General features: G+C 42.7%; 1 protein-coding gene across 1 annotated transcript in view; it reads left to right on the top strand.

The window, feature by feature from the left end:
• GCH1 (GTP cyclohydrolase 1) overlaps positions 1-26,776 on the top strand; it is a 37,908-nt gene extending 11,132 nt beyond the window's left edge. The window contains exons 3-7 of the mRNA XM_044276492.1: positions 16,154-16,263; positions 16,828-16,883; positions 20,138-20,169; positions 22,321-22,405; positions 23,408-26,776. Of these exons, the coding sequence (XP_044132427.1) occupies positions 16,154-16,263; positions 16,828-16,883; positions 20,138-20,169; positions 22,321-22,405; positions 23,408-23,534 (410 nt within the window). The 3' untranslated portion in view covers positions 23,535-26,776. The remainder of the gene's footprint in view (positions 1-16,153; positions 16,264-16,827; positions 16,884-20,137; positions 20,170-22,320; positions 22,406-23,407) is intronic.
• Positions 26,777-27,366: the final 590 nt, after the last annotated feature.

Here is a 27,366-nt window from a genome sequence, read left to right as displayed (position 1 = left end):
GCAGTTATTTGAAAATAATGCAAAACATATACAGAACTTACATTGGAAAAATGTCACACCATGAATTACCCTTTCAATACATAGTACAGGATGGAACGGCAGAGGGTGCAAGTATACCCAACCTCCCCCCAAATGCAGGAGAGAGGGGCTCACCTCAGCAAATCACATCTGTGCCACGTAAGCTCCAGGGCAACAAGATTAATGTTGGGGATGGGGGCAGGGAGTGGGGGGGTTGGGCTAACTAGTATTCGCAGCAAAGGATTTGCCTCTTGGCCCATTGGTTCCAAATTTACGCAAATTTAGGAGAAAACGTCTCCATTAATGTTAAATCTTCCTTCCTTACTGGATTAAGGAATATCCGTCTTGCACCCTCAGACGACCCTGACTCCATTTTGCACCCATTTTTCTTAATGAAATCAATTCCGTCCCCTTATTGCTGGAATATCTGAATTCATTGAGCTGCGTTTCATGTCATTTCCCATCTCCTGGATCATGCAGCCTCCTTAGCCCATCACTCTCATCATTCATGCAGCTGTCGTTTGGCTCTTTTGAGTCGGGCACATGAAGGGATGGGAGTGCTTTCTTCTCCAGCACCTGGTGTTTGTTTGGTGAGTGCCCTATATACCCTGGCCACGTCTGTGCAGCTGCGATATAAACGCTTCCCAAAATGTACCTGTCGATATGTTTCCAGGCAGATATACAGGGAATTCTAATTAAAGAGATGGCGCCTACAGATGATCTGCGCCATCCTGCAATTCAGACAATTTGCCCAGGATAGACGATCGCTTTATACTTCAGTTTCGGGAACGGAACGTTTCATACATTTTCGGTGTGACTGTGTATGTTGATTTGGGACTATTTGCTAAAATAACTAAATAAATAAATAAATAAATAAATGAGAGGCACGAGGCAGCCTTTATATGCACAATATAACCCATGAGTGTCTAGCTCATCTATGCAGCTCATTGCTATTAAAGCATTTTATGGTACCCAGAGTGACAGTCCACGGCTGCAATCCATGAACAAGGGTGGCACCATTAATGTCATTCCACCCCATTAAAGAAAATTCAACTCTTGCCCAGAATACAGCCCTTCAAAGTCCCACCTCAATAGTGTCTCTCTCTCTCGCCGTCTCTCACTCTCTCGTACATGACAATCTCTTTTCAACAAAAATGGAACTAGGCCTGGACCCCGGCCCCTCATTCATATCAAACAGCTCAGGAGGCATGTCCTTTCTGCTGCAGCCCTCTACCCATCACAGCTCAGGGGGTGTGTCCTTTCTACTGCAGCTCTCTCCCTATCACAGCCCAGGAGACAGTTAAAGAATAGAAATAAGCATGTGCGTCCACCTCACTGAGGTGGACAGAGAAATTAGAAGAAGAAGAAAAGAACAGCAGGTGGCGCTATATAGATAGATTTTATTTAATAACTCAGTAACTATAGTACATTTTTAATACCATGCAATTACAAAAGTATTGAGACCGAGGTGCTTGTTTGAAAACTGCTGAATATTTTTCGTGGGATAACCCCTTTCCAAGATTTAAAAAAAAATATGGGCACAAAGAAGGGTGTCATATTAAAAATAAAATAAATAAATAAAATAAACACATTCTAGGTGCTGAGATCCTCCATGATCACTGAGAATCCCAGGATCTCAGCATCCAGAGCCCCACCTATCAAAACTTCCGAATGGTCACTATGACAGGTCAGACGTCAGTATGATAGGTACCCACTACATATAAAGTAATCACATCATTTCCTGTCTCCTACACAGACAGTAATACAATTTCCCTACTTCAGCTATACTAAGACTGGCATAAAGTACTGTGCATCGGCACAGAACGCAGCATATTTCAAGGCATTCTGGCACCAGAAATTCAAATCTACGTCACCTATGAGCTGGCACAGATTTGAACGATCATTTACACCATGAAGTGCAGTAAATCTGTCGGGGGGGCTGGAGGACACGCCCTCTGCTAAGCCCCACCCACTTTTCTTGCCTCTTTTTAAAAGCGACCACAGAGGTGAAAAGTTGTGAATTATGGCACAAATATATCATACACCATAATTTTACTTTCTTACGGGTTTGATAAAAGTCTCTTAGGCTTGTTTCACACGGCTGACATCATTCCGGCTGAGAACAATCAACATCAATGGGGCCGGCGGGCATTCTGGTAACATGCGGCAATGCCGGAACCGGATAGCCCCGGCAGGCATTATTCTGTCGGAACTATACCAGCAGTGTGAAACAAGCCTTAGGGTGCTGCCACAGGTTCAGGTTTTTTTCATGAAGTTTCTGAAGCCAAGACCAGGAGTAAATTAAAATAGCTGCATCTGTCCTTTAAACTTTCTTAACTTTTATGATCTACTCCTGATTTTGGCTTTAAAAACGGCATAAATAACCTGAACGTGTGGCTGTACCCTTAGAGACCCTAAATCTACATTCATAAGAATCCAATTAACGTTAGATTGAAATGGATAGATATAAAGCCTTAGGCCTCATGCACACGACAGTCGTTTTTTGCGTCTGCCCCAAAAAAACTTTTTTTTTTGGGAAGGATCCGTTTTTTTCCACAGATCCCTTGTAATAAATGCCTATCCTTGTCCGCAAAAAAAATCAAAGTAGGACATGCACTATTTGCACTATTGCTGAAGGGAAACACGGACAACGGACGCGGAACACAAACGGATGAACTATCAGCATTTTTTTGCTGACCCATTGAAATGAATGGGTCCCCATCCTATCCTCAAAAAAAAAAAAAAAAACGGAACGGAGGCCGAGAAAAACAACTGTCGTGTGCATGTAGCCTTAGTCACACGTCAGTGTTCGGTGCTCGATTTCCATCAGTGATTGGAGCCTCCACAGACATAAGGTAAAAGGGAAAGATCTGCTCCTGTTCTGTGTTTAGAGCAAAATCACTGACCAAACACTGACATGTGAATGAGGCATAAAAGAGAGGAGAGGACAGAGCGATAGATATGAGATAGATAGTGTAAGAAGGTATCTGGAATCATTCTTGGCCTTGGTGAAGTAAGAGCTGGTATTTTATGTGTCAGCAGCAGCTATTGCTAATTGACACCTTGAGATTTAGCATGGCTTTAATAGCTGATCCGGGACGGCTCTTACTGGGAGTAGTCAAAGTGCTGGGTGGGTGACTACTCCCCATGTTCTGGGCCGGGTTTTGCCAGGCATAAAAACCAGCCAGCACTGCCAGGTGTGGTGGATTTACCTCCCTCTGACAGTGGAGCTCAGGAGTCTGTGTGCTGTGAACTGAGGGCTGCGCTGGGATTTGAGGTTTGAGCCGGGCTGGAGGACTCAGGCCCCTCTAAAGGCAAACAGGCCGCCTATGGACTTGATGAGGCTGAACTGCTAACAGGGTGTGAATTAACAACCAGGAGAAAAGGGTGACTTTAATTGTTTATGGACTTTCCTTGTGTGTGTACAAACACCAAGCCACCTGCGTTTTGTGATACACCAATGTGTGAATAAACACCGCTGTTTGATTCAAGAACTTGTACTTTACTTCTATACGGCATCCGTTAGTCCTAACTCACAACAGATAGATATATAGATAGACAGATATGAGATAGATAGAAAGCTTGATAAAGACTGCATTGAGCAGTTGAAACGTTGCATTGGTGAAATAAAGAGATCCGTTCTTCACGTATACCGGAATTGCTGCCTTTTCGTTTTCTTCTATAGATAGATATGAGATAACCAGATAGAAGGTTCTCCCCCTATAATGACAGTCCGGTATTATAGATCAAAAATCTGGAATTTGTAACAACTATTATAACATGACTCTACAAGGCATTTCCACTAATATAAGACCACAATTGCACAATGTGAGCACAACCCAATGTATACTGATAAGGGGCAGTGGTGGAGTCCATGTGTCCTAGGAGTACTATCACCTGAACATTGCACATTCCAGGAATTCACCTCAGTCCCCTTACATCCTGTCACAGGAGAGATAATATCGATCGCTCAAGTTTGTTTATATGAGGGACCTCTTCATTAGTTACACAATGCTCGGCGTCAACAAACAAAACTCATATGTTACACAACTTTCATAGCATAAAGCAGTACTCTCTGTAAAACCATGAATACATTGGTGTAGTACTGGGTCTGACCACCTGGGGGCTAACCATTTACACAGCATATAAAGTGTAATTTGTCTTTGTATTAATTTGTCAGGATTGTACTATTTTATTGGTTTATATATATGTTAAGTCTGTGTTAAACCTACATGTACAACAGTAGTAAATTGGGCAAAATAATCAACTCCAGTGTTCCTGTGTGCCCTGGTTTTACGAAACCTTCCGTATGTGATTGGGTTTAATTGTTATATGCCAGCCTAACGCATCACCTTCTTTCATTTAAGCTATAATAAACAGCAAACAAGACCAAACAACATTCAAACTGTCATTAACTTAATGAAAGGAGGAAAATGACGCACATTTGTGTTTCCAAGGTTACCTGCATGAGGCGCACAGGACACAGGAAATTAAACTGTCCTGTTATCGCCATCTCCTCTGTTCATAGATAGAGGCAAAGCAGCAGTAAGGAAATAACAAGCTGCTGAAAAAGCCATAAAATATCAAAAGACAATATTTTACTTAATTTTCTTAAAGTGCAACACCAGTCTCAGTTGACACTGGCGGTAAGCTTTCCAAAAGTAAATTCTGATAGAAAAGCAAACACAAAAAATTAATTTATAAGATAATTACTATAATACTGCCCTCCACATGCAAGAATATACGGTAACTACTATAATACTGCTCCTATGTACAAGAATATAACTACTATAATACTGCTCCTATATACAAGAATATAACTACTATAATACTGTCTCCTATGTACAAGAATATAACTACTATAATACTGCCTCCTATGTACAAGAATATAACTACTATAATACTGCTCCTATGTACAAGAATATAACTACTATAATACTGCTCCTTTGTACAGGAATATAACTACTATAATACTGCTCGTATGCACAAGGAATATAACTACTATAATACTGCCTCATATGTACAAGAATATAACTACTATAATACTGCTCCTATGTACAAGAATATAACTACTATAATACTGCCTCCTATGTACAAGAATATAACTACTATAATACTGCCTCCTATGTACAGGAATATAACTACTATAATACTTCTCCTATGTACAAGAATATAACTACTATAATACTGCTCCTATGTATAAGAATATAACTACTATAATACTTCTCCTATGTACAAGAATATAACTACTATAATACTGCTCCTATGTATAAGAATATAACTACTATAATACTGCTCCTATGTATAAGAATATAACTACTATAATACTGCTCCTATGTACTAGAATATAACTACTATAATACTGCTCCTATGTACAAGAGTATAACTACTATAATACTGCTCCTATGTACAAGAATATAACTACTATAATGCTGCCTCCTATGTACAAGAATATAACTACTATAATACTGCTCCTATGTACAAGAATATAACTACTATAATACTGTCTCCCATGTACAAGAATATAACTACTATAATACTGCTCCTATATACAAGAATATAACTACTATAATACTGCTCCTATGTACAAGAATATAACTACTATAATATTGCTCCTATGTACAAGAATATAACTACTATAATATTGCTCCTATGTACAAGAATATAACTACTATAATATTGCTCCTATGTACAAGAATATAACTACTATAATACTGCTCCTATGTACAAGAATATTAATACTATAATACTGCCGCCAATGTACAAGAATATAACTGCTATAATACTGCTCCTATGTACAAGAATATAACTACTATAATACTGCCTCCTATGTACAAGAATATAACTACTCTAATACTGCTCCTATGTACAAGAATATAACTACTATAATACTGCTCCTATGTACAGGAATATAACTACTATAATACTGCCTCCTATGTACAGGAATATAACTACTATAATACTGCTCCTATGTACAAGAATATAACTACTATAATACTGCTCCTATGTACAAGAATATAACTACTATAATACTGCTCCTATGTACAAGAATATAACTACTATAATACTGCTCCTATGTACAAGAATATAACTACTATAATACTGCCTCCTATGTACAAGAATATAACTACTCTAATACTGCTCCTATGTACAAGAATATAACTACTATAATACTGCTCCTGGGTACAAGAATATAACTACTATAATACTGCTCCTGGGTACAAGAATAGAACTACTATCCTTTGAATCCAGAGGAAAATAAAGCAGTCTGGTTTGAGACCTGCGTTTATACAAGCAGGCAAATAACGTGAGTTGTGAGCATTCGAGTGTTTGATTTTTAAGTGTGTGACTTTAGATTACGTGACTTTAGATTCAGGGACTTTAGGAGGGGACTACAGTAAGTTAGATTCTTATCACTGCACCATATTGTATTTTTTCTCTTTTCTTGCGTAATCCCCACTTAGTATGTGTTCCATTATTGACAGCGCAGTCCAGTGCACATCTTGTCTAATGTCTGCAGTTCTGGAACAGCTGTTTGAGGGTGCATATCTGTGTTCAAAATGTGAGCAAATTGCCCGTTTGGAATCGCACATCGAGTATCTAAAGGGGTGAATTTCAACACTGAGAAGCATTGACAATTTGAAAAAAAGAGTTTGCTGCTGTAACGATCGGCAGGGTGGTTCCATCTGCAGCACAGCGACTCCTCCCACTGGGCGGAGCTTACCCCATATAAGCCCTGTGGCAGCTATGCACAGTGTTCCACTAATTTGGAGTGTGCACCGTGCATACTGCTACAGAAGCCTCCCTCATAGGCATTGGATCCGGACCCCGGAACCCCTGGGAACCTTATTCCTCACTCCGCTAACCTCCCTGGCAATCCGGGACGCTACTGAGGACTCTACCAAACCGCAAGTATAATGAATTCAGTGGCTGAATATAACCTGGACTATCAGTACCTTCCAACTAAGCAATAATATTCAAGGCACTCTGTTCTCTGTATAACTTATGCAAGTGAGGTGTGTGTTATGGAAAACAAGATTCATGGACTATAACTGTTGCCTACATCAAAATAAATTACTACATCCACCTGTAGGGCGTATGGCATCTCGCCGCTAATAATACATTCAGAGCAGGGAACAGGTGTATGATGTCAGGATCCCTAACTCTCCGCTCAGTTGTTTGAGAGAGCCGCCTGGGAATCCACTACTGAACCTGATCTATAACCTCACTTTCCTTCTGGGTCTTGGGCACTGGTTAATGCAACACGATTCCGCAGTTGAGATCCTCGCAAAACAGCTCGGTGCATTACATATTAGTGGAACCTCAATGGATCCAGCGGAACTAGCACGACACATCGTCATCCTCTCACAAAAGGTTGAGAACCTCTCAGAGGATGTTCAGAACCTGCAACTAGAGAACCAGACATTGCGAGACCTTGTCGCACAGAACACAAACCCCCCAAGGGAGGGACCTGAGCCAATGGTCAGTCCTCCGGAACTATTCTCAGGCGATCGCAAGCAGTTCCGAGATTTCATTAATGCTTCCAAATTAATGTTTGAGCTTCGTCCTAGGACCTACCCTACTGACCGGATAAAAGTCCTCACTATGATCTCCTTTCTTAGGGGGGAGCCCAGAGCCTGGGCAAATACCTACTTGGAGAGGGAGGACCCCGTCCTAGACAACTACCACCAATTTCTTACAATCATGGCCCTCTTGTATGAAGACCATAGCAAGCAGCTGACGGCGGAATCCGCCATCAGGAGCATTAAACAAGGCAGACGACCTGTTGAGGATTTTATCGCGGAATATACGCGGTGGGCTCGGGAGACTGAGTGGAACGATCTCAGTCTTAGGAACCAGTTCCGTCTCGGCCTTTCCGAAGCACTGAAGGATGAGTTGGCAAGAGGTGACATGCCCCTCACCCTAGAAGATCTTATGCAACGTGTCACCATCCTCGACAGGCGGCTCCGTGAACGCAGAGCAGAGCGGTCCTATGGATATCTACCTCCCAGTAGACAAACCGAGATGCATCCTCCTGAAGAAAAGATGGAGATAGCTGCCCTCAGGGGCCCTCTAACAGAAAGAGAGAAAACCAGAAGACGCAACCTGAATCTCTGCCTATATTGCTCTTCCGAAGGCCATGGGGTAGAAGATTGCCCGGTAATACGGAAGAAGTCCGAAGGTAAGCGATACTCTCTATGTAAAATCGTAGATCCCCAGATCAGAACCCCGGGTTACTTATACACCTCTCTTACTCTACAGTGGGACCAAAATCGTCTTACCGTTGACGCAATGGTGGATACAGGATCCTGCGGAAATTTTATCGATACGCTGTTGATTAAGCGAAATAAAATTCCATTGATCAAAAAGAATTCCCCGTTGTCCGTGAGTTTTATTGACGGTACTACTTCGGCCTCAGGCCCAGTTCAAAACCAAACCTTACCTATAATGGTGACCTGTGAAAACAACCACACTGAATTTATGTCCTTTGACATTATACCCTCCCCTCTATTCCCTATCATACTAGGACTACCTTGGTTAAAACTACATAGACCAACACTACTATGGGACCAAGGAAGGGTACGGTTAGATTCGGGGTATTGCCAGGAGACCTGTTATCCTACAAATTCCATACTACTGGTTGGCGGCACCCAGGTACCAGACCACTACCAGGATTTCGCCGACGTGTTCAGTTCAAAGAATGCAGAGATGCTTCCGCCTCACAGGACATACGACTGTCCCATAGATCTACTTCCAGGAAGTGAAATACCTAAGGGGAGAATCTACCCATTGGCGAAACCTGAGCTAGACCACCTCAAACAGTATCTAGAGGAAAACCTGAAAAAGGGATTCATTAGGGCCTCTACTTCACCCGCAGGATCGGGAATGTTCTTTGTTCGGAACAAGGATTCCAGCCTCCGTCCTATCATCGACTATAGAGCCCTAAATAAAGTGACGGTAAAGAACAGGTACCCACTGCCTCTCATTAACGAACTGATTGAACGTCTCAGCACTGCCACTGTCTATACCAAACTGGACCTTAGAGGAGCTTATAACTTGATAAGGATCAGAAAAGGAGACGAGTGGAAAACCGCTTTTCGCACCCGTTACGGACTCTTTGAATACCATGTGATGCCGTTCGGACTGTGCAATGCACCTGCAACATTCCAAAATTTTATAAATGATATTTTTCGAGATCTACTGGATGTTTGTGTCATTGTCTACCTCGATGACATATTGGTTTATTCAGACAACATCCAAGACCATAGAAGACACGTGCGTTGGGTATTAGCACGTTTGAGAGCCCATCGCCTGTACGCAAAATTCGAGAAATGCGTATTTGATACGACTACACTACCGTTCCTGAGTTACATCATCTCCCCCCAGGGGATTCAGATGGACCAGTCAAAGATTGAATGTATACAAAATTGGCCCACTCCAGGATCCAGAAAGGCACTTCAAAGGTTTTTAGGGTTCGCTAATTTCTACAGGAAATTCATCAAGAATTACGCTGCAACTACAAAACCGCTCACCACACTTACAAGCATCCACACGAGGTTCATATGGAAAGGAGAAGCTCAGGAAGCATTCCAACTACTGAAGGACAGGTTTACATCCGCTCCCATTCTCACCATACCTGACCCTAACAACTTGTACGTCCTCGAAGTGGATGCTTCCCAACATGCTGTAGGAGCTGTCTTATCTCAACGTTCATCATTAATGACGCCCCTACATCCGGTAGGGTTTTTCTCCCGGACACTCAATCCGGCCGAGGTTAACTACCCCATAGGGGAAAAGGAACTTCTGGCAATAAAAAACGCGTTGGAAAATTGGAGACATATATTGGAAGGCTCGACACACCCAATCACCATATACTCAGACCACCGCAACCTCCAATACCTAAAGACCGGTAAGACATTATCCTCTCGGCAAGTGAGGTGGAGTTTCTTCTTCGACCGCTTCGATTTCCAAATCACATACAGACCCGGCTCAAAAAACGGAAAGGCAGACGCGCTTTCTCGTTTGAATGATCCCCATCCAGGGGCAGAATTCCCTTCGTGGGTAATTCCACCCAAAAAAATTAGCGCCACTGTAGTTCTACGACAAAGACTCAAGGACTGCTTAACCCTAAATGAAAACGATCTACCTCCAGGACTCCGTAAGGATGATGAAGGCTTCTATTATAAGAGAAATCATCTATACATACCACCAAACGTTACAACACAAGTAATTCAACTATGCCATGATACTCCCATGTCGGGTCATCCGGGCATCTCCAAAACCGTGGATTTAGTCCGCAGATATTACTGGTGGCCCAACATGATACAGGAAATTGAGGACTACGTCGCCTCATGTGAGATTTGTGCCACCTGCAAACATGATCGTAAGCAACCTTACGGCCTACTAATGAATCTCCCGATACCCTCTAGACCCTGGGAGTGGGTATCACTGGATTTTATAGTTGATCTTCCTCCCTCACAAGGTCATAATACCGTACTTGTTGTTGTTGATCTACTAACAAAAATGGCACATTTTGTGGCCCTGAAAAAATTACCATCTTCAAAGGAGACTGCTGAGGTTTTTGTGACTAACATCGTCCGTCTACATGGAGTGCCTACTAAACTGATATCGGACAGAGGCTCACAATTCATCTCCAAGTTCTGGAAGGCTCTTTGTGGGAAACTCCAGATAGACCATCGGATGTCCAGTGCATACCACCCACAGACAAACGGACAAACTGAGAGAGTAAACCAATGCCTCGAGCAGTACCTTCGCTGTCACTGCTCATACCTCCAGGACGACTGGGAGCGCCTGCTTCCTCTCGCGGAATTCTCTTATAATAATTCCAAAAGTGCCTCCACTCTTCACTCTCCATTCTTCTCGAACTACGGTTTTCACCCTTCTCCTCTCACTCCGATGAGTATCCCTACTAACGTGCCAGCTACTGAAGATTACATCTCCACATTACAGAAGACCCTCAAGGAGCTTAAAGAAAACCTTATCCGAGCTAGAGATCGACAAAAATGTTATTATGATCGACGCAGGAGGCCGAGTCCCCCATATCAAGCAGGGGACTCCGTCTGGCTCTCCACCAAAAACCTCCGCTTGGGTACTCCTTCTAAAAAATTGGGGAAACAGTTCCTGGGACCATTCCGTATCGAGAAGGTCGTCAACCCCAACACGATGAAACTCATTCTACCTCCTCGTTTTCAGGTACACCCCACCTTTCACGTATCTTTGCTGAAGCCTTTTCGTCCTAACCCTTTCCCGGGCAGGAACCCTGCCCCGTCACCTCCGGTCATTGTCCAAGGTGATGAAGAGTTCGAGGTTGAGGAGCTCTTGGATTCCAGAAGGAGGAGGGGGAGACTCCAGTACCTCATACGATGGAAGGGTTATGGTCCCCAAGATGATTCCTGGGAGGAGGCCGATGATGTCCACGCTCCAAAATTGCAAAGGGAGTTTCACCGCAGGTTCCCCGACCGGCCCTCCCCTTCTAGGGTACCCCGGAGGGGTTCCCTTGGGAGGGGGGTACTGTAACGATCGGCAGGGTGGTTCCATCTGCAGCACAGCGACTCCTCCCACTGGGCGGAGCTACCCATATAAGCCCTGTGGCAGCTATGCACAGTGTTCCACTAATTTGGAGTGTGCACCGTGCATACTGCTACAGAAGCCTCCCTCATAGGCATTGGATCCGGACCCCGGAACCCCTGGGAACCTTATTCCTCACTCCGCTAACCTCCCTGGCAATCCGGGACGCTACTGAGGACTCTACCAAACCGCAAGTATAATGAATTCAGTGGCTGAATATAACCTGGACTATCAGTACCTTCCAACTAAGCAATAATATTCAAGGCACTCTGTTCTCTGTATAACTTATGCAAGTGAGGTGTGTGTTATGGAAAACAAGATTCATGGACTATAACTGTTGCCTACATCAAAATAAATTACTACATCCACCTGTAGGGCGTATGGCATCTCGCCGCTAATAATACATTCAGAGCAGGGAACAGGTGTATGATGTCAGGATCCCTAACTCTCCGCTCAGTTGTTTGAGAGAGCCGCCTGGGAATCCACTACTGAACCTGATCTATAACCTCACTTTCCTTCTGGGTCTTGGGCACTGGTTAATGCAACACGATTCCGCAGTTGAGATCCTCGCAAAACAGCTCGGTGCATTACAGCTGCTCACTGAGCATGCGCTCTATGGGGTAGATGTGGGGGAGGGTGGTAGCGAGGATGCTCAGGAAAGTGAGGTAGCTAGCTGGGTAACAGTTAGAAAGCGGGGTAGAGGGAGGAATGCCAGGGAGGCTAGCCCTGATCTGACACACCCCAACAAGTTTGCACGTTTGGCAGATAAGGAGGATATCAGTTCAGGGAAAGGACTGCTGCAGCTCAAGTAAGCAGGGGACTAGGAGAGCAGGGCAGGCCAGACAGGTGCTGGTAGTGGGAGACTCAGTTATTAGGGGAACAGATAGGGCGATATGTCACAAAGACCGGGATCGTCGAACGGTGTGTGGTCTTCCTGGCGCTCGAGTTTGGCACATCTCAGATCGGGTTGACAGATTACTGGGAGGGGCTGGAGAAGATCCAGCGGTCATGGTCCATATCGGAACTAATGACAAAGTTAGAGGTAGGTGGAGTGTCCTTAAAAATGACTTTAGGGATTTAGGTCAAAAGCTTAGGGCAAGGACCTCAAAGGTAGTGTTTAACAAAATACTACCTGTACCACAAGCCACACAAGAAAAGCAGCGGGAGATTAGGGAGGTTAACAAGTGGCTCAAGAACTGGTGTAGGAAGAAGGGGTTTTGGTCCCTGGAGAACTGGGCCGACTTCTCTATCGTAGGGATGGGCTGCACCTCAATGGGGAAGGTAATTACGTTATAGGACGGGAAGATAGTGCAGATAGAGACCAAGGGCAAGGTAGTGGGACTGGGGGAGGAATGGAAGGAGGGACTCGAACAGTTCAGAAGGTAAGGTGTAGGGTAAAAAATATACATAAACCTCTTAAAATGTATGTATACTAATGCCAGAAGCCTGACTAATAAACCGGGGAACTGGAATAAGTGATGTGTAAGGAGAACTATGTCATAGTGGGAATAACTGAGACATGGCTGGATGATAGCTATGACTGGGCGGTTAATGTACAGGGTTACAGTCTGTTGAGAAAGGATCACCAAAACCGGAGAGGGGGAGGGGTCTGCCTTCATGTAAAGTCCTGTCTAAAGCCCACACTCCGGGAAGATATAAGTGAGGGACATGAACATGTGGAGTCACTGTGGGTAGAAATACACGGAGGCAAAAACAATAATAAAATACTAAAGGAGTTTATTATAAACCACCTAATATACCACAGAGTATACTAAACAAGATATACAAGGCGGCATATCATAATGAGGTGGTTATTATGGGGGACTTTATTTACCCAGATATAGATTGGGAAACTGAAACTTGTATATCTCATAAAGGAAACAGGTTCTTGGTAATAACCAAAGACAATTACCTCTCCCAACTGGTTCAGGACCCGACTAGAGGGACGGCCATACTAGACTTAGTATTAACCAATAGACCTGACAGAACAAAAGATGTGCAGGTCGGGGGACACCTGGGAAATAGTGACCATGAAGTAATAACCTTCTAATTATCATTCAAAACAGTGTTTTTTCAGGAAGTAACAAAAATAAAAGGCAAAATTTAGCCAAATAAGAGAGGCCATAGGACTAACTACTGGGACAAAGTCCTCAAAAATACAGCCACAGAATGGGATATTTATAAAAGCATCCTAAAATCTCATTGTGAGAGGTACATACCTTATCGGAATAAAAGGTTAAGGAACAAGAAGAAACCAATGTGGATAAATAGAACTGTAAAGAAAGCAATAAATTGCAAAAAGAAAGCATTTAAAATCACTAAAATAGGAGGGTAGCGAGGAAGCACTGGAAAACTATAAGGAAAAAAATAGAACATGTAAAGAAACAAATAAAAGCGGCCAAACTAGAGACCGAGAGATTAATTGCCAAAGAGAGTAAAACTAACCCTAAAATGTTCTTCAATTATATAAATATTAAAAAGTATAAATCTGAAGTTGTCGGCCCTTTAAAGAGTAATGAGGGGGAAGTCGCAGAGAGCGACGAGGAGAAAGCAAAGCTATTAAATATTTTTTCTCCACTGTATTCACTGAAGAAAATAAACTGTCAGATGAAATGCAGAATGTAAAAGTGAATTCCCCATTAAAAGTGTCCTGTCTGACCCAGGAAGAAGTACAGTGGCGTCTTAAACAGATTAAAATAGACAAAATCGCCAGGACCAGATGGCATACACCCCCTGTATCCTAAGATAATTAAGTAATGCCATAGTCAGAGCCCTATTTCGAGATTTAAGGACTCTATACTGACAGGGAGTGTTCCACAGGATTGGTGCATAGCAAATGTGGTGCCAATATTCAAAAAGGGTCCAAAAACAGAGCCTGTAAACTATAGGCCGGTAAGTTTAACATCTGTTGTGGGTAAACTGTTTGAAGGTTTTCTAAGAGATGCTATCTTGGAGCACCTCAATGAAAATAAGCAAATAACGCCATATCAGCATGGCTTCATGAGGGATCGGTCATGTCAAACTAATTTAATCAGTTTCTATGAGGAGGTAAGTTCTAGACTTGACAGCGGCGAATCAATGGATGTTGTATATCTGGATTTCTCCAAAGCATTTGACACTGTACCACGTAAAATGTTAGTATATAAAATGAGAATGCTCGGACTGGGAGAAAACGTCTGTATGTGGGTAAGTAACTGGCTCAATGATAGAAAACAGAGGGTGGTTATTAACGGTACACAATCAGATTGGGTCACTGTCACTAGTGGAGTACCTCAGGGGTCAGTATTGGGCCCTATTCTGTTCAATATATTTATTAATGATCTTGTAGAAGGCTTGCACAGTAAAATATCAATTTTTGCAGATGACACTAAACTGTGTAAAGTAATTAACACTGAAGAGGACAGTATACTGTATATATAGTACAGAGGACAATATACTGCTACAGATGGATCTGGATGGATTGGAGGCTTGGGCAGATAAGTGGCAGATGAGGTTTAACACTGACAAATGTAAGGTTATGCACATGGGAAGGAATAATGCAAGTCACCCATACATACTAAATGGTAAAACACTGGGTAACACTGACATGGAAAAGGACCTAGGAATTTTAGTGAACAGGAAACTAAGCTGTAAAAACCAGTGTCAGGCAGCTGCTGCCAAGGCCAATAAGATAATAGGTTGCATCAAAAGGGGCATAGATGCCGGTGATGAGAACATAGTCCTACCACTTTACAAATCACTAGTCAGACCACACATGGAGGACTGTGTATAGTTCTGGGCTCCTGGGAACAAGGCAGACATAGCAGAGCTGGAGAGGGTCCAGAGGAGGGCAACTAAAGTAATAACTGGAATGGGGGGACTACAGTACCCTGAAAGATTATCAACATTAGGGTTATTCACTTTAGAAAAAAGACGACTGAGGGGAGATCTAATAACTGTGTATAAATATATCAGGGGTCAGTACAGAGATCACTCCCATCATCTATTTATCCCCATGACTGTGACTGTGACGAAACATAGAAAAGGATTCTTTACGGTAAGAGCAGTGAGACTATGGAGCTCTCTGCCTGAGGAGGTGGTGATGGTGAGTACAATAAAGGAATTCAAGAGAGGCCTGGATGTATTTGTGGAGTGTAATAATAGCTATAGCTACTAGAGAGAGATCGCTGATCCAGGGAGTTATTCCGATTCCTGATTGGAGTCAGGAAGGAATTTTCTTCCCCTTAAGTGTGAAAAATTGGCTTTTACCTCACATGTTTTTTTTTTTTTTTTCTGCCTTCCTCTGGATCAACTTGCAGGATAACAGGCCGAACTGGATGGACAAATTTCTTTTTTGGCCTTATATATTATGTTACTATAATACTGCCTCCTATGCACAGGAATATAACTACTATAATATTGGCTAGGTACAAGAAAAGAACTAATATAATATTGCACCTAAAAACTAGATAACACTGTGTTATATTGGCTAGATGAATGAATAGGATCTTTATGGCAAGTCCCTCCATTCAGCTTGCAGTGTCTGCATTTTTATGATCTTTTCCAGATGTGTTGAATGATGCCATCTTTGATGAAGACCATGATGAGATGGTGATTGTGAAGGACATTGACATGTTTTCCATGTGTGAACATCATCTGGTTCCATTCATTGGAAGGGTAAGAGTGCGGTGCCAGTCTCTCATTTTCTTCATCTTTAACAGTTTCGTTAAGTGATAACATTCTGTCACCACTAGGGGGAGCTCATTGCATACACCACTAGGGGGAGCTCATTGCATACACCACTAGGGGGAGCTCATTGCATACACCACTAGGGGGAGCTCATTGCATACACCACTAGGGGGAGCTCATTGCATACACCACTAGGGGGAGCTCATTGCATACAGAGTATTTTGTAAGTTCCCATAAATGGAGGCTGCAGAAAGCCTGCATGTTGTCATTTATCTCTGTCCATGCACTGAATTTGGAGCTCTGTATCTGACAACTGGAGCTCCTTCTCCTATCCAGTGACATATTAGAAAGCTGCATGCTTCAATGCAAAATTAACCCTTTCCTCTTAAAGGAACACATAATTTGCATTATACACGAAGGTGCCTGGTTCTCACATTGCTCTTCTATAAATCCCATTGTCATGCTACATCCCCTCAGCCATGCTCTAGGTATAAAACAGCATATGACTTTTGCCTGGAGTGCTCCTTTAATAAGCTTGTTTGATCTTTACAGGTGCACATAGGTTATCTACCAAACAAGCAAGTGCTGGGCCTCAGTAAGCTGGCGAGGTGAGCTCACATCGTGTCTGCGTTGACAATTTTTATTTTTTTGCCATTTAATGAAAAGGGGAGAAAAAAATGAATGAAGCGAGCAAGGAGGACGTGTGAGAGCGCCGTCACAGGAGGCGGCTGGCGGTCATCCATCAGTATAATGTACAGGAGCAGCAAAACACAATCCAGAGGCTTCATCCCCTGGTTACTGGGTCCTGAAGTAATAGCAATAAAATACTGATATGGTGTTATATTAATATCAATAGTAGTAATAATCGGAGGAGTAATAGTAATAATGATCATAGGAACAGTTATAATAATAGTAATATGAATAGGAGTTATATTAATTCTAATAATATCAATAATTATAGAATAATAATAGCAGTAATAATAATAATAGTAGTATTAATAACAAAAGTAGTAATAATAGGAGCAGTGATAATAATAATGAAATAAAGGTAGTAGTAATAATAATAGCAATAGAAGTAGTAATAGGAGTATTAATAGTAACAATAACAATAGTAGTAGTAATAATAGGAGTATTAATGGTAATAATAGAAGTAGTAATAGTCATCATAATAATAATATAAATAGTAACAATAGAAGTAGTAATAATAGTAGTAACAGTAATAGGAGAAGTTACAGTAATAATTATAGAATAATATAGGTAGTAATAATCAGTTATATTAATTATAATAGTAATACTAGTTGTACTAGTAGTAGTAATAATAGTAGTAGTAATAATAATAACAAAAATAATATATTTAGCAATAATAGGAGTAGTAGTAATAATAATGATAGAAGTAGTACTAATACGAGAAATAATAGTATTGGTAATAGCTATAGAAGTAGTAATAATAGGAGTAGTTCGCAATAATTATAGAATAATAAGAATAGTAATAATAATAGAAGTATAGTAGTAATAATAGTAGTAATAAGCTATAATACCAATTCCTTTACCTTCCCCTCTGTCTTCATGAGACGGTGTGAACAGTTTTGCAAAGAGGAACTGGGGGACAATCTGACGGACCTACCTACACAGACTCTCCCCCCCCCCCAAAGCGCTTGCTTTAACCCTTTCAGCCTTCTACGAATCCTTACAAAGCTGTGACACTGGTTTCTAGAGGATTATTTGCTTAACATTTGTTCCTTATCTCCCCCTCGCCTTCATCTCACACAGCCTAGACTTTTTCCAATTAAATTTGACATTTCTTACCTCAGAGGCTCGCAGCAATATGGCTCGCGGATACATTTAATAAAAACTACACCAATAAAACACGTTGGCTGGTAGCAAATGAATTGCTGTGAGTAACAGATACCGATCATCACCCCCAAAGCAAAAGCACACAGCAAATATAATGTATTAAGTAAATAGTTTATTGTTCAAATATACAAAAAGTATTTTAAATTCAGTACTAGCAGCTTACTTACACAGGAAAAAAGAAAAATCGGACCACATATCCAGTGTCATTCATCAATACATGCAACTCTCAGATGAAAAAATCTTATCATATTCAAATTCTTTTCACATCACCTGGATCTATGGGAGAGGGGGGCATCGTATGAACCCCAAACAGCATAGTGCACTCTCCTTCCCTGAGGAAGCGACTGCAAAACGCGAGGCGGAGTCAGGTCCACACTGGTTGGTATTAGGCCCCTTTCACACTGGCGAGTTTTCCGCACGGGTGCAATGTGAACGCATTGCACCCGCACTGAATCCGGGCCTATTCATTTATATGGGGCTGTAAACATGAGCGGTGATTTTCACGCATCACTTGTGCGTTTCGTGAAAATCGCAGCATGCTCTATATTGTGCGTTTTTCACGAAACGCACATAGAAGTGAATGGGAGCTGCGTGAAAATCGCAAGCATCCGCAAGCAAGTGCAGATGCAATGCGATTTTGACGCATGGTTTCTAGGTGACGATCGGGATGGGAACCCGTTCATTATTATTTTCCCTTCTAACATGGTTATAAGAGAAAATAATAGCATTCTTAATACAGAATGCTTAGTAAAATAGGAATGGAGGGGTTAAAAAAAATAAACTCACCTCATTCACTTGTTCGCGGTGCCCGGCTCATCTTCTTTCTTCTTCTTTGATGACCTGGGAGGAAAAGGACCTTTGGTGACGTCACTGCGCTCATCACATGGTCCATCACCATGGTGATGGACCATGTGATGAGCACAGTGGCATCAAAGGTCCTTTTCCTCCCAGGTCATCAAAGAAGAAGAAAGAAGATGAGCCGGGCACCGCGAACAAGTGAATGAGGTGAGTTTATTTTTTTTAACCCCTCCATTCCTATTTTACTAAGCATTCTGTATTAAGAATGCTATTATTTTCCGTTATAACCATGTTAGAAGGGAAAAAATTAAGATCTACACAACACCTAACCCAAACCCGAACTTCTGTGAAGAAGTCCGGGTTCGGGTCTGGGTACCAAACATGCCGATTTTTCTCACGCGCATGCAAAACGCATTAAAACACTTTGCACTCGTGCGGAAAAATCGTAAATTTTCCCGCATCCTATCCGGCCCTCACACGCGACGCCTGTGTGAAAGAGGACTTACACTAAAGTATAACTCTTTGATGAACTGTTTGTCTTATTGCTTACACTTTATTTGTCTTGTATATGGGAATGCTTCCTTTGGCTCACACTTATTCCAAGAAGGAGAGCGCACTATGCTGTTTGGGGTTCATACGATGCCCCCCTCTCCCATAGATCCAGGTGGTGTGAAAGGAATTTGAATATGATAAGAATTTTTTCATCTGAGAGTTGCATGTATTGAGGAATGACACTGGATATGTGGTCCGATTAAGTAAGCTGCTAGTACTGAATTTCAAATACTTTTTGTATATTTGAACAGTAAACTATTTACTTTATACATTATATTTGTTGTGCGCTTTTGCTTTGGGGTGATGATTTAATAAGAACGAGCAGAGCAGGCAAATCCCTCTTTACATGGAATGTCTGATCTGGAAGGGAAAGTAGACTTTTGCAACAAATGTATTATATAACATAAAAAAAATAAAAAAGTGAAGCAACCTTGCATGTAACCTCCATGACAAAATCTTCTACCATTGTGTGTATATATACACAACTTCGATACAGAGCAATGCGTCTCCATGGTAACAGACTACAAACAAACCCTACGCAGCTCTGTTTTTGGAAGCCTGCAGCCATGCGTTTCTAATTCTGGACAATCTCTTCATTGTATCCATGGCAACATAATAATATAAAAGATAATAATAGATTTTTTATTTTTTTCTTAAGGATCGTGGAGATTTACAGCAGACGACTACAAGGTAAGTAGCCCGCTACGGTGGATCCTGATTGCTTCTGACATCTCTAATACTCTCCCAGCCAGTGGCTCTTTGGTCATAAAAAAATCATAGGTCAGCGCATGATCCATGCACAGCAAGTCAGACGGCAACTTTTTAGAAAGAGCACGATCATTTCCAAGCGCTATCAATGTGTTTACAATGTAAGTGCCCTTTATAGAGATAGTAATTGTTCTGACAACATGATGTCAGCAGTGACCGGGCTGCCACATGCACTGAAGATTACAGATCAGAAGTGACTGATTACACCATAGTCCATACTGCAAAAAATAGCTGGGTTAGGAGGTCTAGTGGGATCACAGACTCCTTCTGTTCCCAAGAACTGACTCACCCTGCAGAGAAAGGTGAATCACTACCTTTTATTTTTCTGTCATTGTCGGATTATTTCTTTATGGCAGAGCTCCATTTTTCTGATAGACAGATCCAAATCCCCTTCGTAGGCAAAGCTAAATGATAGAATTCTCTCTGCCTGCAGCCACCAATAGAGGGAGCTCAGGAGCTTACTGCAAACTATTATGGGGTTTAATACATAAACAGTATGCAGTTAGCACCTAAGCTCCCCTTATTAGTGTCTGCACTGCAGGTACCCATTGTGTCTGCAGGACTCCCAGGCTCTCTATATGGGTAGACAGGGGAAACAAGACTCCCAGGCTCTCTCTATGGGTAGACAGGGGAAGCAAGACTCCCAGGCTCTCTCTATGGGTAGACAGGGGAAGCAAGACTCCCAGGCTCTCTCTATGGGTAGACAGGGGAAGCAGGACTCCCAGGCTCTCTCTATGGGTAGACAGGGGAAGCAGGACTCCCAGGCTCTCTCTATGGGTAGACAGGGGAAGCAGGACTCCCAGGCTCTCTCTATGGGTAGACAGGGGGGGCAAGACTCCCAGGCTCTCTCTATGGGTAGACAGGGGAAGCAGGACTCCCAGGCTCTCTCTATGGGTAGACAGGGGAAGCAGGACTCCCAGGCTCTCTCTATGGGTAGACAGGGGAAGCAGGACTCCCAGGCTCTCTCTATGGGTAGACAGGGGAAGCAAGACTCCCAGGCTCTCTCTATGGGTAGACAGGGGAAGCAGGACTCCCAGGCTCTCTCTATGGGTAGACAGGGGAAGCAGGACCCCCAGGCTCTCTCTATGGGTAGACAGGGGAAGCAGGACCCCCAGGCTCTCTCTATGGGTAGACAGGGGAAGCAGGACCCCCAGGCTCTCTCTATGGGTAGACAGGGGAAGCAGGACTCCCAGGCTCTCTCTATGGGTAGACAGGGGAAGCAGGACTCCCAGGCTCTATGAGTGGATGGAGGAAGCAGGACTCCCATGCTCTCTCTATGGGTAGACAGGGGAAGCAGGACTCCCAGGCTCTATAAGTGGATGGAGGAAGCAGGACTCCCAGGCTCTCTCTATGGGTGAACAGGGGAAGCAGGACTCCCAGGCTCTCTCTATGAGTGGATGGGGGAAGCAGGACTCCCAGTCTCTCTCTATGGGTGAACAGGGGAAGCAGGACTCCCAGGCTCTATGAGTGGATGGGGGAAGCAGGACTCCCAGGCTCTCTCTATGGGTAGACAGGGGAAGCAGTATTTCCAGGCTGTATGAGTGGATCTGAGAAGCAGGACTTCCAGGCTCTATGCGTGGGTGGGGTAGCAGGACTCATAGGTTTTCTTTACGAGTCCTGGCAGCTATTAAACAGTGTTTTATAATAAAATACTACGTCACAGAGCTCAGTGTCACCCCCTCTATCCTATGCTGCCCTGAAACAGAGACCTGACAGAGTTGCTTTGAAGAACTGACCACTGATTTACAGGGTACGCACTGATCTTCCTTGAACGTACATATAACGCTTACACAACAGGGACTGTAAGTGCACATCATTTAGGCAAGGGCGACATGGTGACACTGGTCTTAGCCAGGATGACTGAGTAGCGGTGATCCAGTAGAAATTAATGGAATCGCTGCGCCAGTTGCAAGAAAGCCAGCCGTGTTGGAGTTTTTGCGACTATGGCAGTATTTCCATTCATTTCTATGGGATCACAGCTACTTGGCGATCTCGGCTGCGACCAGTGTCGGCGTGTAGCCCTAGCCTTATATGAAGGATAATCCATGACATCATTTTTTGATCTTTCTGCAGTTCAAGAACGCCTTACGAAACAGATCGCCATTGCAATTACAGAAGCCTTGCAGCCTGCCGGCGTGGGAGTGGTCATTGAAGCTACGTATGTCTAACTTCCAATACCATAAAACCATGATATAAAAAAACTGGGGGAGAATGGTCAGGAGGGGTTGTCATAGTCTCAGGGGATATCACAGTATAGAGCCACTTGACAAATATTTATATTCCTTGAGCAAAGTCCACATAACAAGACATCAGGATGATAAATGACACATGGTAGTTGGGGGTCCCCATTACAGACTTGATATTACCCCATAGGCAATTGATGTTGTGTACTAGTTTCCAATAGCAACCAGTGCCACGCACCAGCCTGCAGGAGTTGGCGCAGGGAATGGAGAGGATGGGAGATGATGGTAGTAGTTCCCAGAGTCTCTCATTATAAAAACCAGCAATCTTGCTAAATTGCAAAAGGCATGCAATTCCTCAATATCTCCCTGTAATACCCAGCCGCTGGGGGCAGTCAGATCAGCTGGCCAGCCCCTCTCAGAAGTGTGGCTGGTACCAGAAGTAATAAACCCAGATCCACGGCCTCCATGGTCCTCAACCATCTGCAAAATTCAACACTTCTTTCTCTCAGAGGTAGTTTTCCCTCACAGGAATGGTGTTTTCCTGGAGAAGGATCTGTCTTAGTGTACTTGGTAGGAGTACGCACTAAACAGGTCTTTTTTCTAGGGGAAAAGGGACCAGCCCATTACCTGGCAACTGTAACTAAGAAACTGCCAGTTAACCGTTTCCTACCTATACTTAGCCTTTTTGTTTTACAATCAATATCACAGTGGACACTTTAAACACGGTGAACCACAACATTAACCCTTCAGCAGTGAACCTGGTATTAACCCTTTAGCAGTAAACCACTGGGTTACTGCATCAGCAGAATTGAGAATGCAGCTCTGGGGTATAATGCAGGCACCTCATGATCTTTACTAGCCTAGACCATAGACCATCCTGACTAGTTACATAGAGGATGTCAGCCCCTACAAGTGCGCGCTATCACCGCTATCTATCTTGTTCTAAACTGTAACGTGCCTCTTTCTGTTTCGTTCAGCCACATGTGTATGGTCATGAGAGGGGTTCAGAAGATGAACAGCAAGACAGTGACCAGCACTATGCTCGGCGTATTCCGAGAGGACCCCAAAACCAGAGAAGAATTCTTGAACCTCATCAGGAGCTGATTTCAGTGCCAAAAAAAATAATCTGTGGCTGCGTGAATCTGCCTGTCCGTGTCTGTGTGTCTCTGGTTCGGTCGTCTATTGTTCAACTATGCGTAGGATAACGGTGTTTTATGGTGACCGCTTCAGCGTCATTTTATGGTACTCTGTGTTTACATATATATCGAGAAAGGACCGGAAACGTGGTGGCAAAGGTCACCACCCCATCCATTACCATGTTTACATTGATCATGTTCTGTCCAAGCCTGACCCTACTTAGATGCTGATTTTTTGGGACATGGTACAGAATGGCGCCAGTCCTCAGTGACTACCTGAGACCACAGCTACTGTACGTATGTGATATTCGGGGCCACAGCTGGAGATCTGTAGGACATCCCAGCCATACATCAGCAGTTTCCAGCTGTTGCAAAGCTGCAACTCCCAGCATGTTCCGACAACCCGTGGCAGGTTGGAGACCATTGTTTTACGGTAATATGGCTGCACATTCTCTTGATCAGACCACCCATAGTGAAGTGCCACTTAGAGTCCTAAAGAGTCCTTACAGGTAAGCTACCAAAGGATTAAAAGGGTATTCCGGTTACTACAAGTTATCACCTATCCACTGGATAGAGGACAGTTAACAGATTGTGGGGGTTCATACCTCCGAAATGAATAGAATGGCTGGTTGAGCATACACCTTGCCGGTGCCATTTACTCTCCGGTAGTCCCATAGAGATGAATGGAGTGGCATTACACATGCTCGCCCTGCTGCGCCTTTCATTTCAGGGCTTCTTACCTGGGATTTTTGGGCATCCAATCACTGGGACTCCCACCGATCAGTTAGTTAATCCCTATCCAGTGGATAGGGAGTGGTAACTAGCATACCCCTTTAAGGCCCCCATACACATTATACAATCGTGAGCTGAGTGTGCATGTGTATGGGGCAGTCGAGAGAGATGGAGTATATGACCTGGATAGAATTAACAGAGGTGGTCGCCCTTTCAGGACCAGTCAGAAAGCAGCTGCAAAAAAGCGTACCACCAGGCCTGTTAGTGACTTCAGAGGGCACCGTGTAATGCTTCATTTCCCCTGTGGTGGCGCTGCAGGGATACTAATATTTGCTGCCAGGTTTCCCCACAAATGACAGTTGATCGCTTGGGTTCCTAACAGCGACAAAACCAGTGATCGATTGTCAACAGAGTATCAATTAAAAGGGATTATTCAAAGTGGACAATCCCTTTAAAGAGGACCTGTCACCCCTCCTGACATAAAACTGTTTTAATAACTACTTGCATACCCCCATGTAATAACAATTCTGGATCATCTTTTCTTTTCTTATTCCTGCTAAAATGTTATAGATGAGGGTTCAGATGGATGTTACCAGTTGGGGGGTGTGTCCATGTACAGTCTGACACTGGCAGCACTGATTGGTTAAGGTCAGACTGTGCAAGGACACACCCCAACTGGTAACTCCCATCTGTAACTTTATCCATAAACTGCTAGCAAGAATAACAGAGTCATAAGAAAAGATGATCCAGAATGGTCATTCCATGTGGAATATAATTATTTACAAAAACAGTCATGTCAGGGGGGGCATGGTCCTCGTTAAGGCTCTTGGCTGTATTAGGGTTGTCACTGCCTGACAGAGGCAACCATTTTCATATATTTCACCATAACTAGATCATTTTATATTTAGCTTTCTCTCTTCTGCTGCTGCAATACATTCTGATCATTTATTTGCTTATCGTGCTGTATGTATAAATGTATGATGGAGGGTTCGGATCATGGGAAATGTCTTTTTTGGGGACACCTCCACCCAACTCTGAGGTATACATGTGTAGGTAATTCCTATACTGCCTTTACCTGGGATTGTTCCTTGCTGCTCCCCTTACACAAATAGGCGGAACCACAGAGCAGACCCCTCCTTCTGGACTTACCATTTATGCAAATGAAGGGAGGAGCCTGACTATCTGCTGCCTCTGTAGAAAACTACTAATACTAGAGGACCAGATGCAGGAGTGAATATGATAATTGTACATTTACTAATGGTACCGTCTCAATGGACGAACTCTCAGAGGTGGACACAGCTGTCCTTTAAATATTTCTGTCTGAGATGTTTAATGGTTTACAAGACCCAGATCAGATTTGTGCAGTTCATGTTTGATAACTCAATGGAACAACAATCGGCAGCTTAAACTGAGAAGAGGCCATGGAGGAGCTCTGTACGCGTGTATTTATAACGTCCTGTCCATTGTCTGCTATGTGCCTGTGGTCTACAGATATATATATATATAATCATGAGTACATGTCTTGTTTGTAACCATCCACATTTTTGGGGACCACATTATGTCGCCCTGGGAGATACTCTGTATATACCGAGAACACCCAGGCAAGGAATGAATTTGTGTACTATGATGTTAATGTCCCTTTAAGGGATTAAAGAAACAATGTCTGTTTTTTAAAGCGGTATAAATTATCTGCCTATCATATAAGTATAATATAAGCAATCCTGTACGATATATAGCTATAAGATATAGAGAGCTCCTGTAAGATATATAGCTATAATATATACAGGGCTCCTATACGATATATAGCTATAATATATACAGGGCTCCTATACGATATATAGCTATAATATATACAGGGCTCCTATACGATATATAGCTATAATATATACAGGGCTCCTATACGATATATAGCTATAAGATATACAGGGCTCCTGTAAGATATATAGCTATAATATATACAGACCTCCTGTAGGATATATAGCTATAATATATACAGTGCTCCTGTAGGATATATAGCTATATACAGTGCTCCTGTATAATATATAGCTATATACAGTGCTCCTGTATGATATATAGCTATATACAGTGCTCCTGTATGATATATAGCTATATACAGTGCTCCTGTATGATATATAGCTATATACAGTGCTCCTGTATGATATATAGCTATATACAGTGCTCCTGTATGATATATAGCTATATACAGTGCTCCTGTATGATATATAGCTATAATATATATACAGCTACTGTATGATATATAGCTATTATACAGTGATCCCGTAAGATATGATATATACAGTGATCCTGTATGATATATAGCTATATTATATACAATGACACTGCACGATATATGGCTACAATAAGAGATCCTGTACAATATGAGTATAATATATACAGTAATGCAAATTGTGTTTAACTCTTCCTATTGTAATTTATGACTTACGTTCTGCACAATGAATAAAGCACAGGTTCTACCCACCATTGTGTTATTTGTTTTAACCCCATAGAAGCCAAGTCATGTTCAGACACCGCCTCCCGCAGTCCAACAGCCATAACTTATAAGTCAACGTAGTTGTATGAGGTTTTGTAGTATTTCACTTCAGTGTCCCTTTAAAGGGCCTGGGATGACCATGTATAAACATGCACCAGAGGTGTTCACAAAAATTATAAAGCCCTACAGCAAATTTCTAAATGATTTTCTGCTAAACTCACAGTTTTTAGGATATCTTTATACGAGGAGGAGGAGTTGTGTCTTTACCACATAGTGGTCCAAATCTAATATATAAAGCTGTGTGTGTCCGCTAAAGGAATCCGCACCATCGCATTTACAATCACGAAATTTGGCCCACAGGTACATCAGGTGTCCGGGAAGGTTTTAGACCAGGTCTCAGCTCTCTAGGACGTACCGTTCCTGAGATATTCCCCCAAAAAATGCATTAGCCAATAGAAGCTTGGTCACATGACCCTCATCAGCCAATAGAAGCTCGCAGGTCCTCCAGTCTCCATATACACAGTTTTACTCCAGGTTTCCATAACAACCCAGCCATTATTCTTCACTGCTGTAGGAG

The sequence above is a fragment of the Bufo gargarizans genome, chromosome 1 (genome assembly GCF_014858855.1).
Source record: "Bufo gargarizans isolate SCDJY-AF-19 chromosome 1, ASM1485885v1, whole genome shotgun sequence".
In the NCBI taxonomy this organism is placed as follows: Eukaryota; Metazoa; Chordata; class Amphibia; order Anura; family Bufonidae; genus Bufo; species Bufo gargarizans.
The sequence above is the reverse complement of the archived record's forward strand: the minus strand, read 5'-3'. Positions and strand labels throughout refer to the sequence as shown.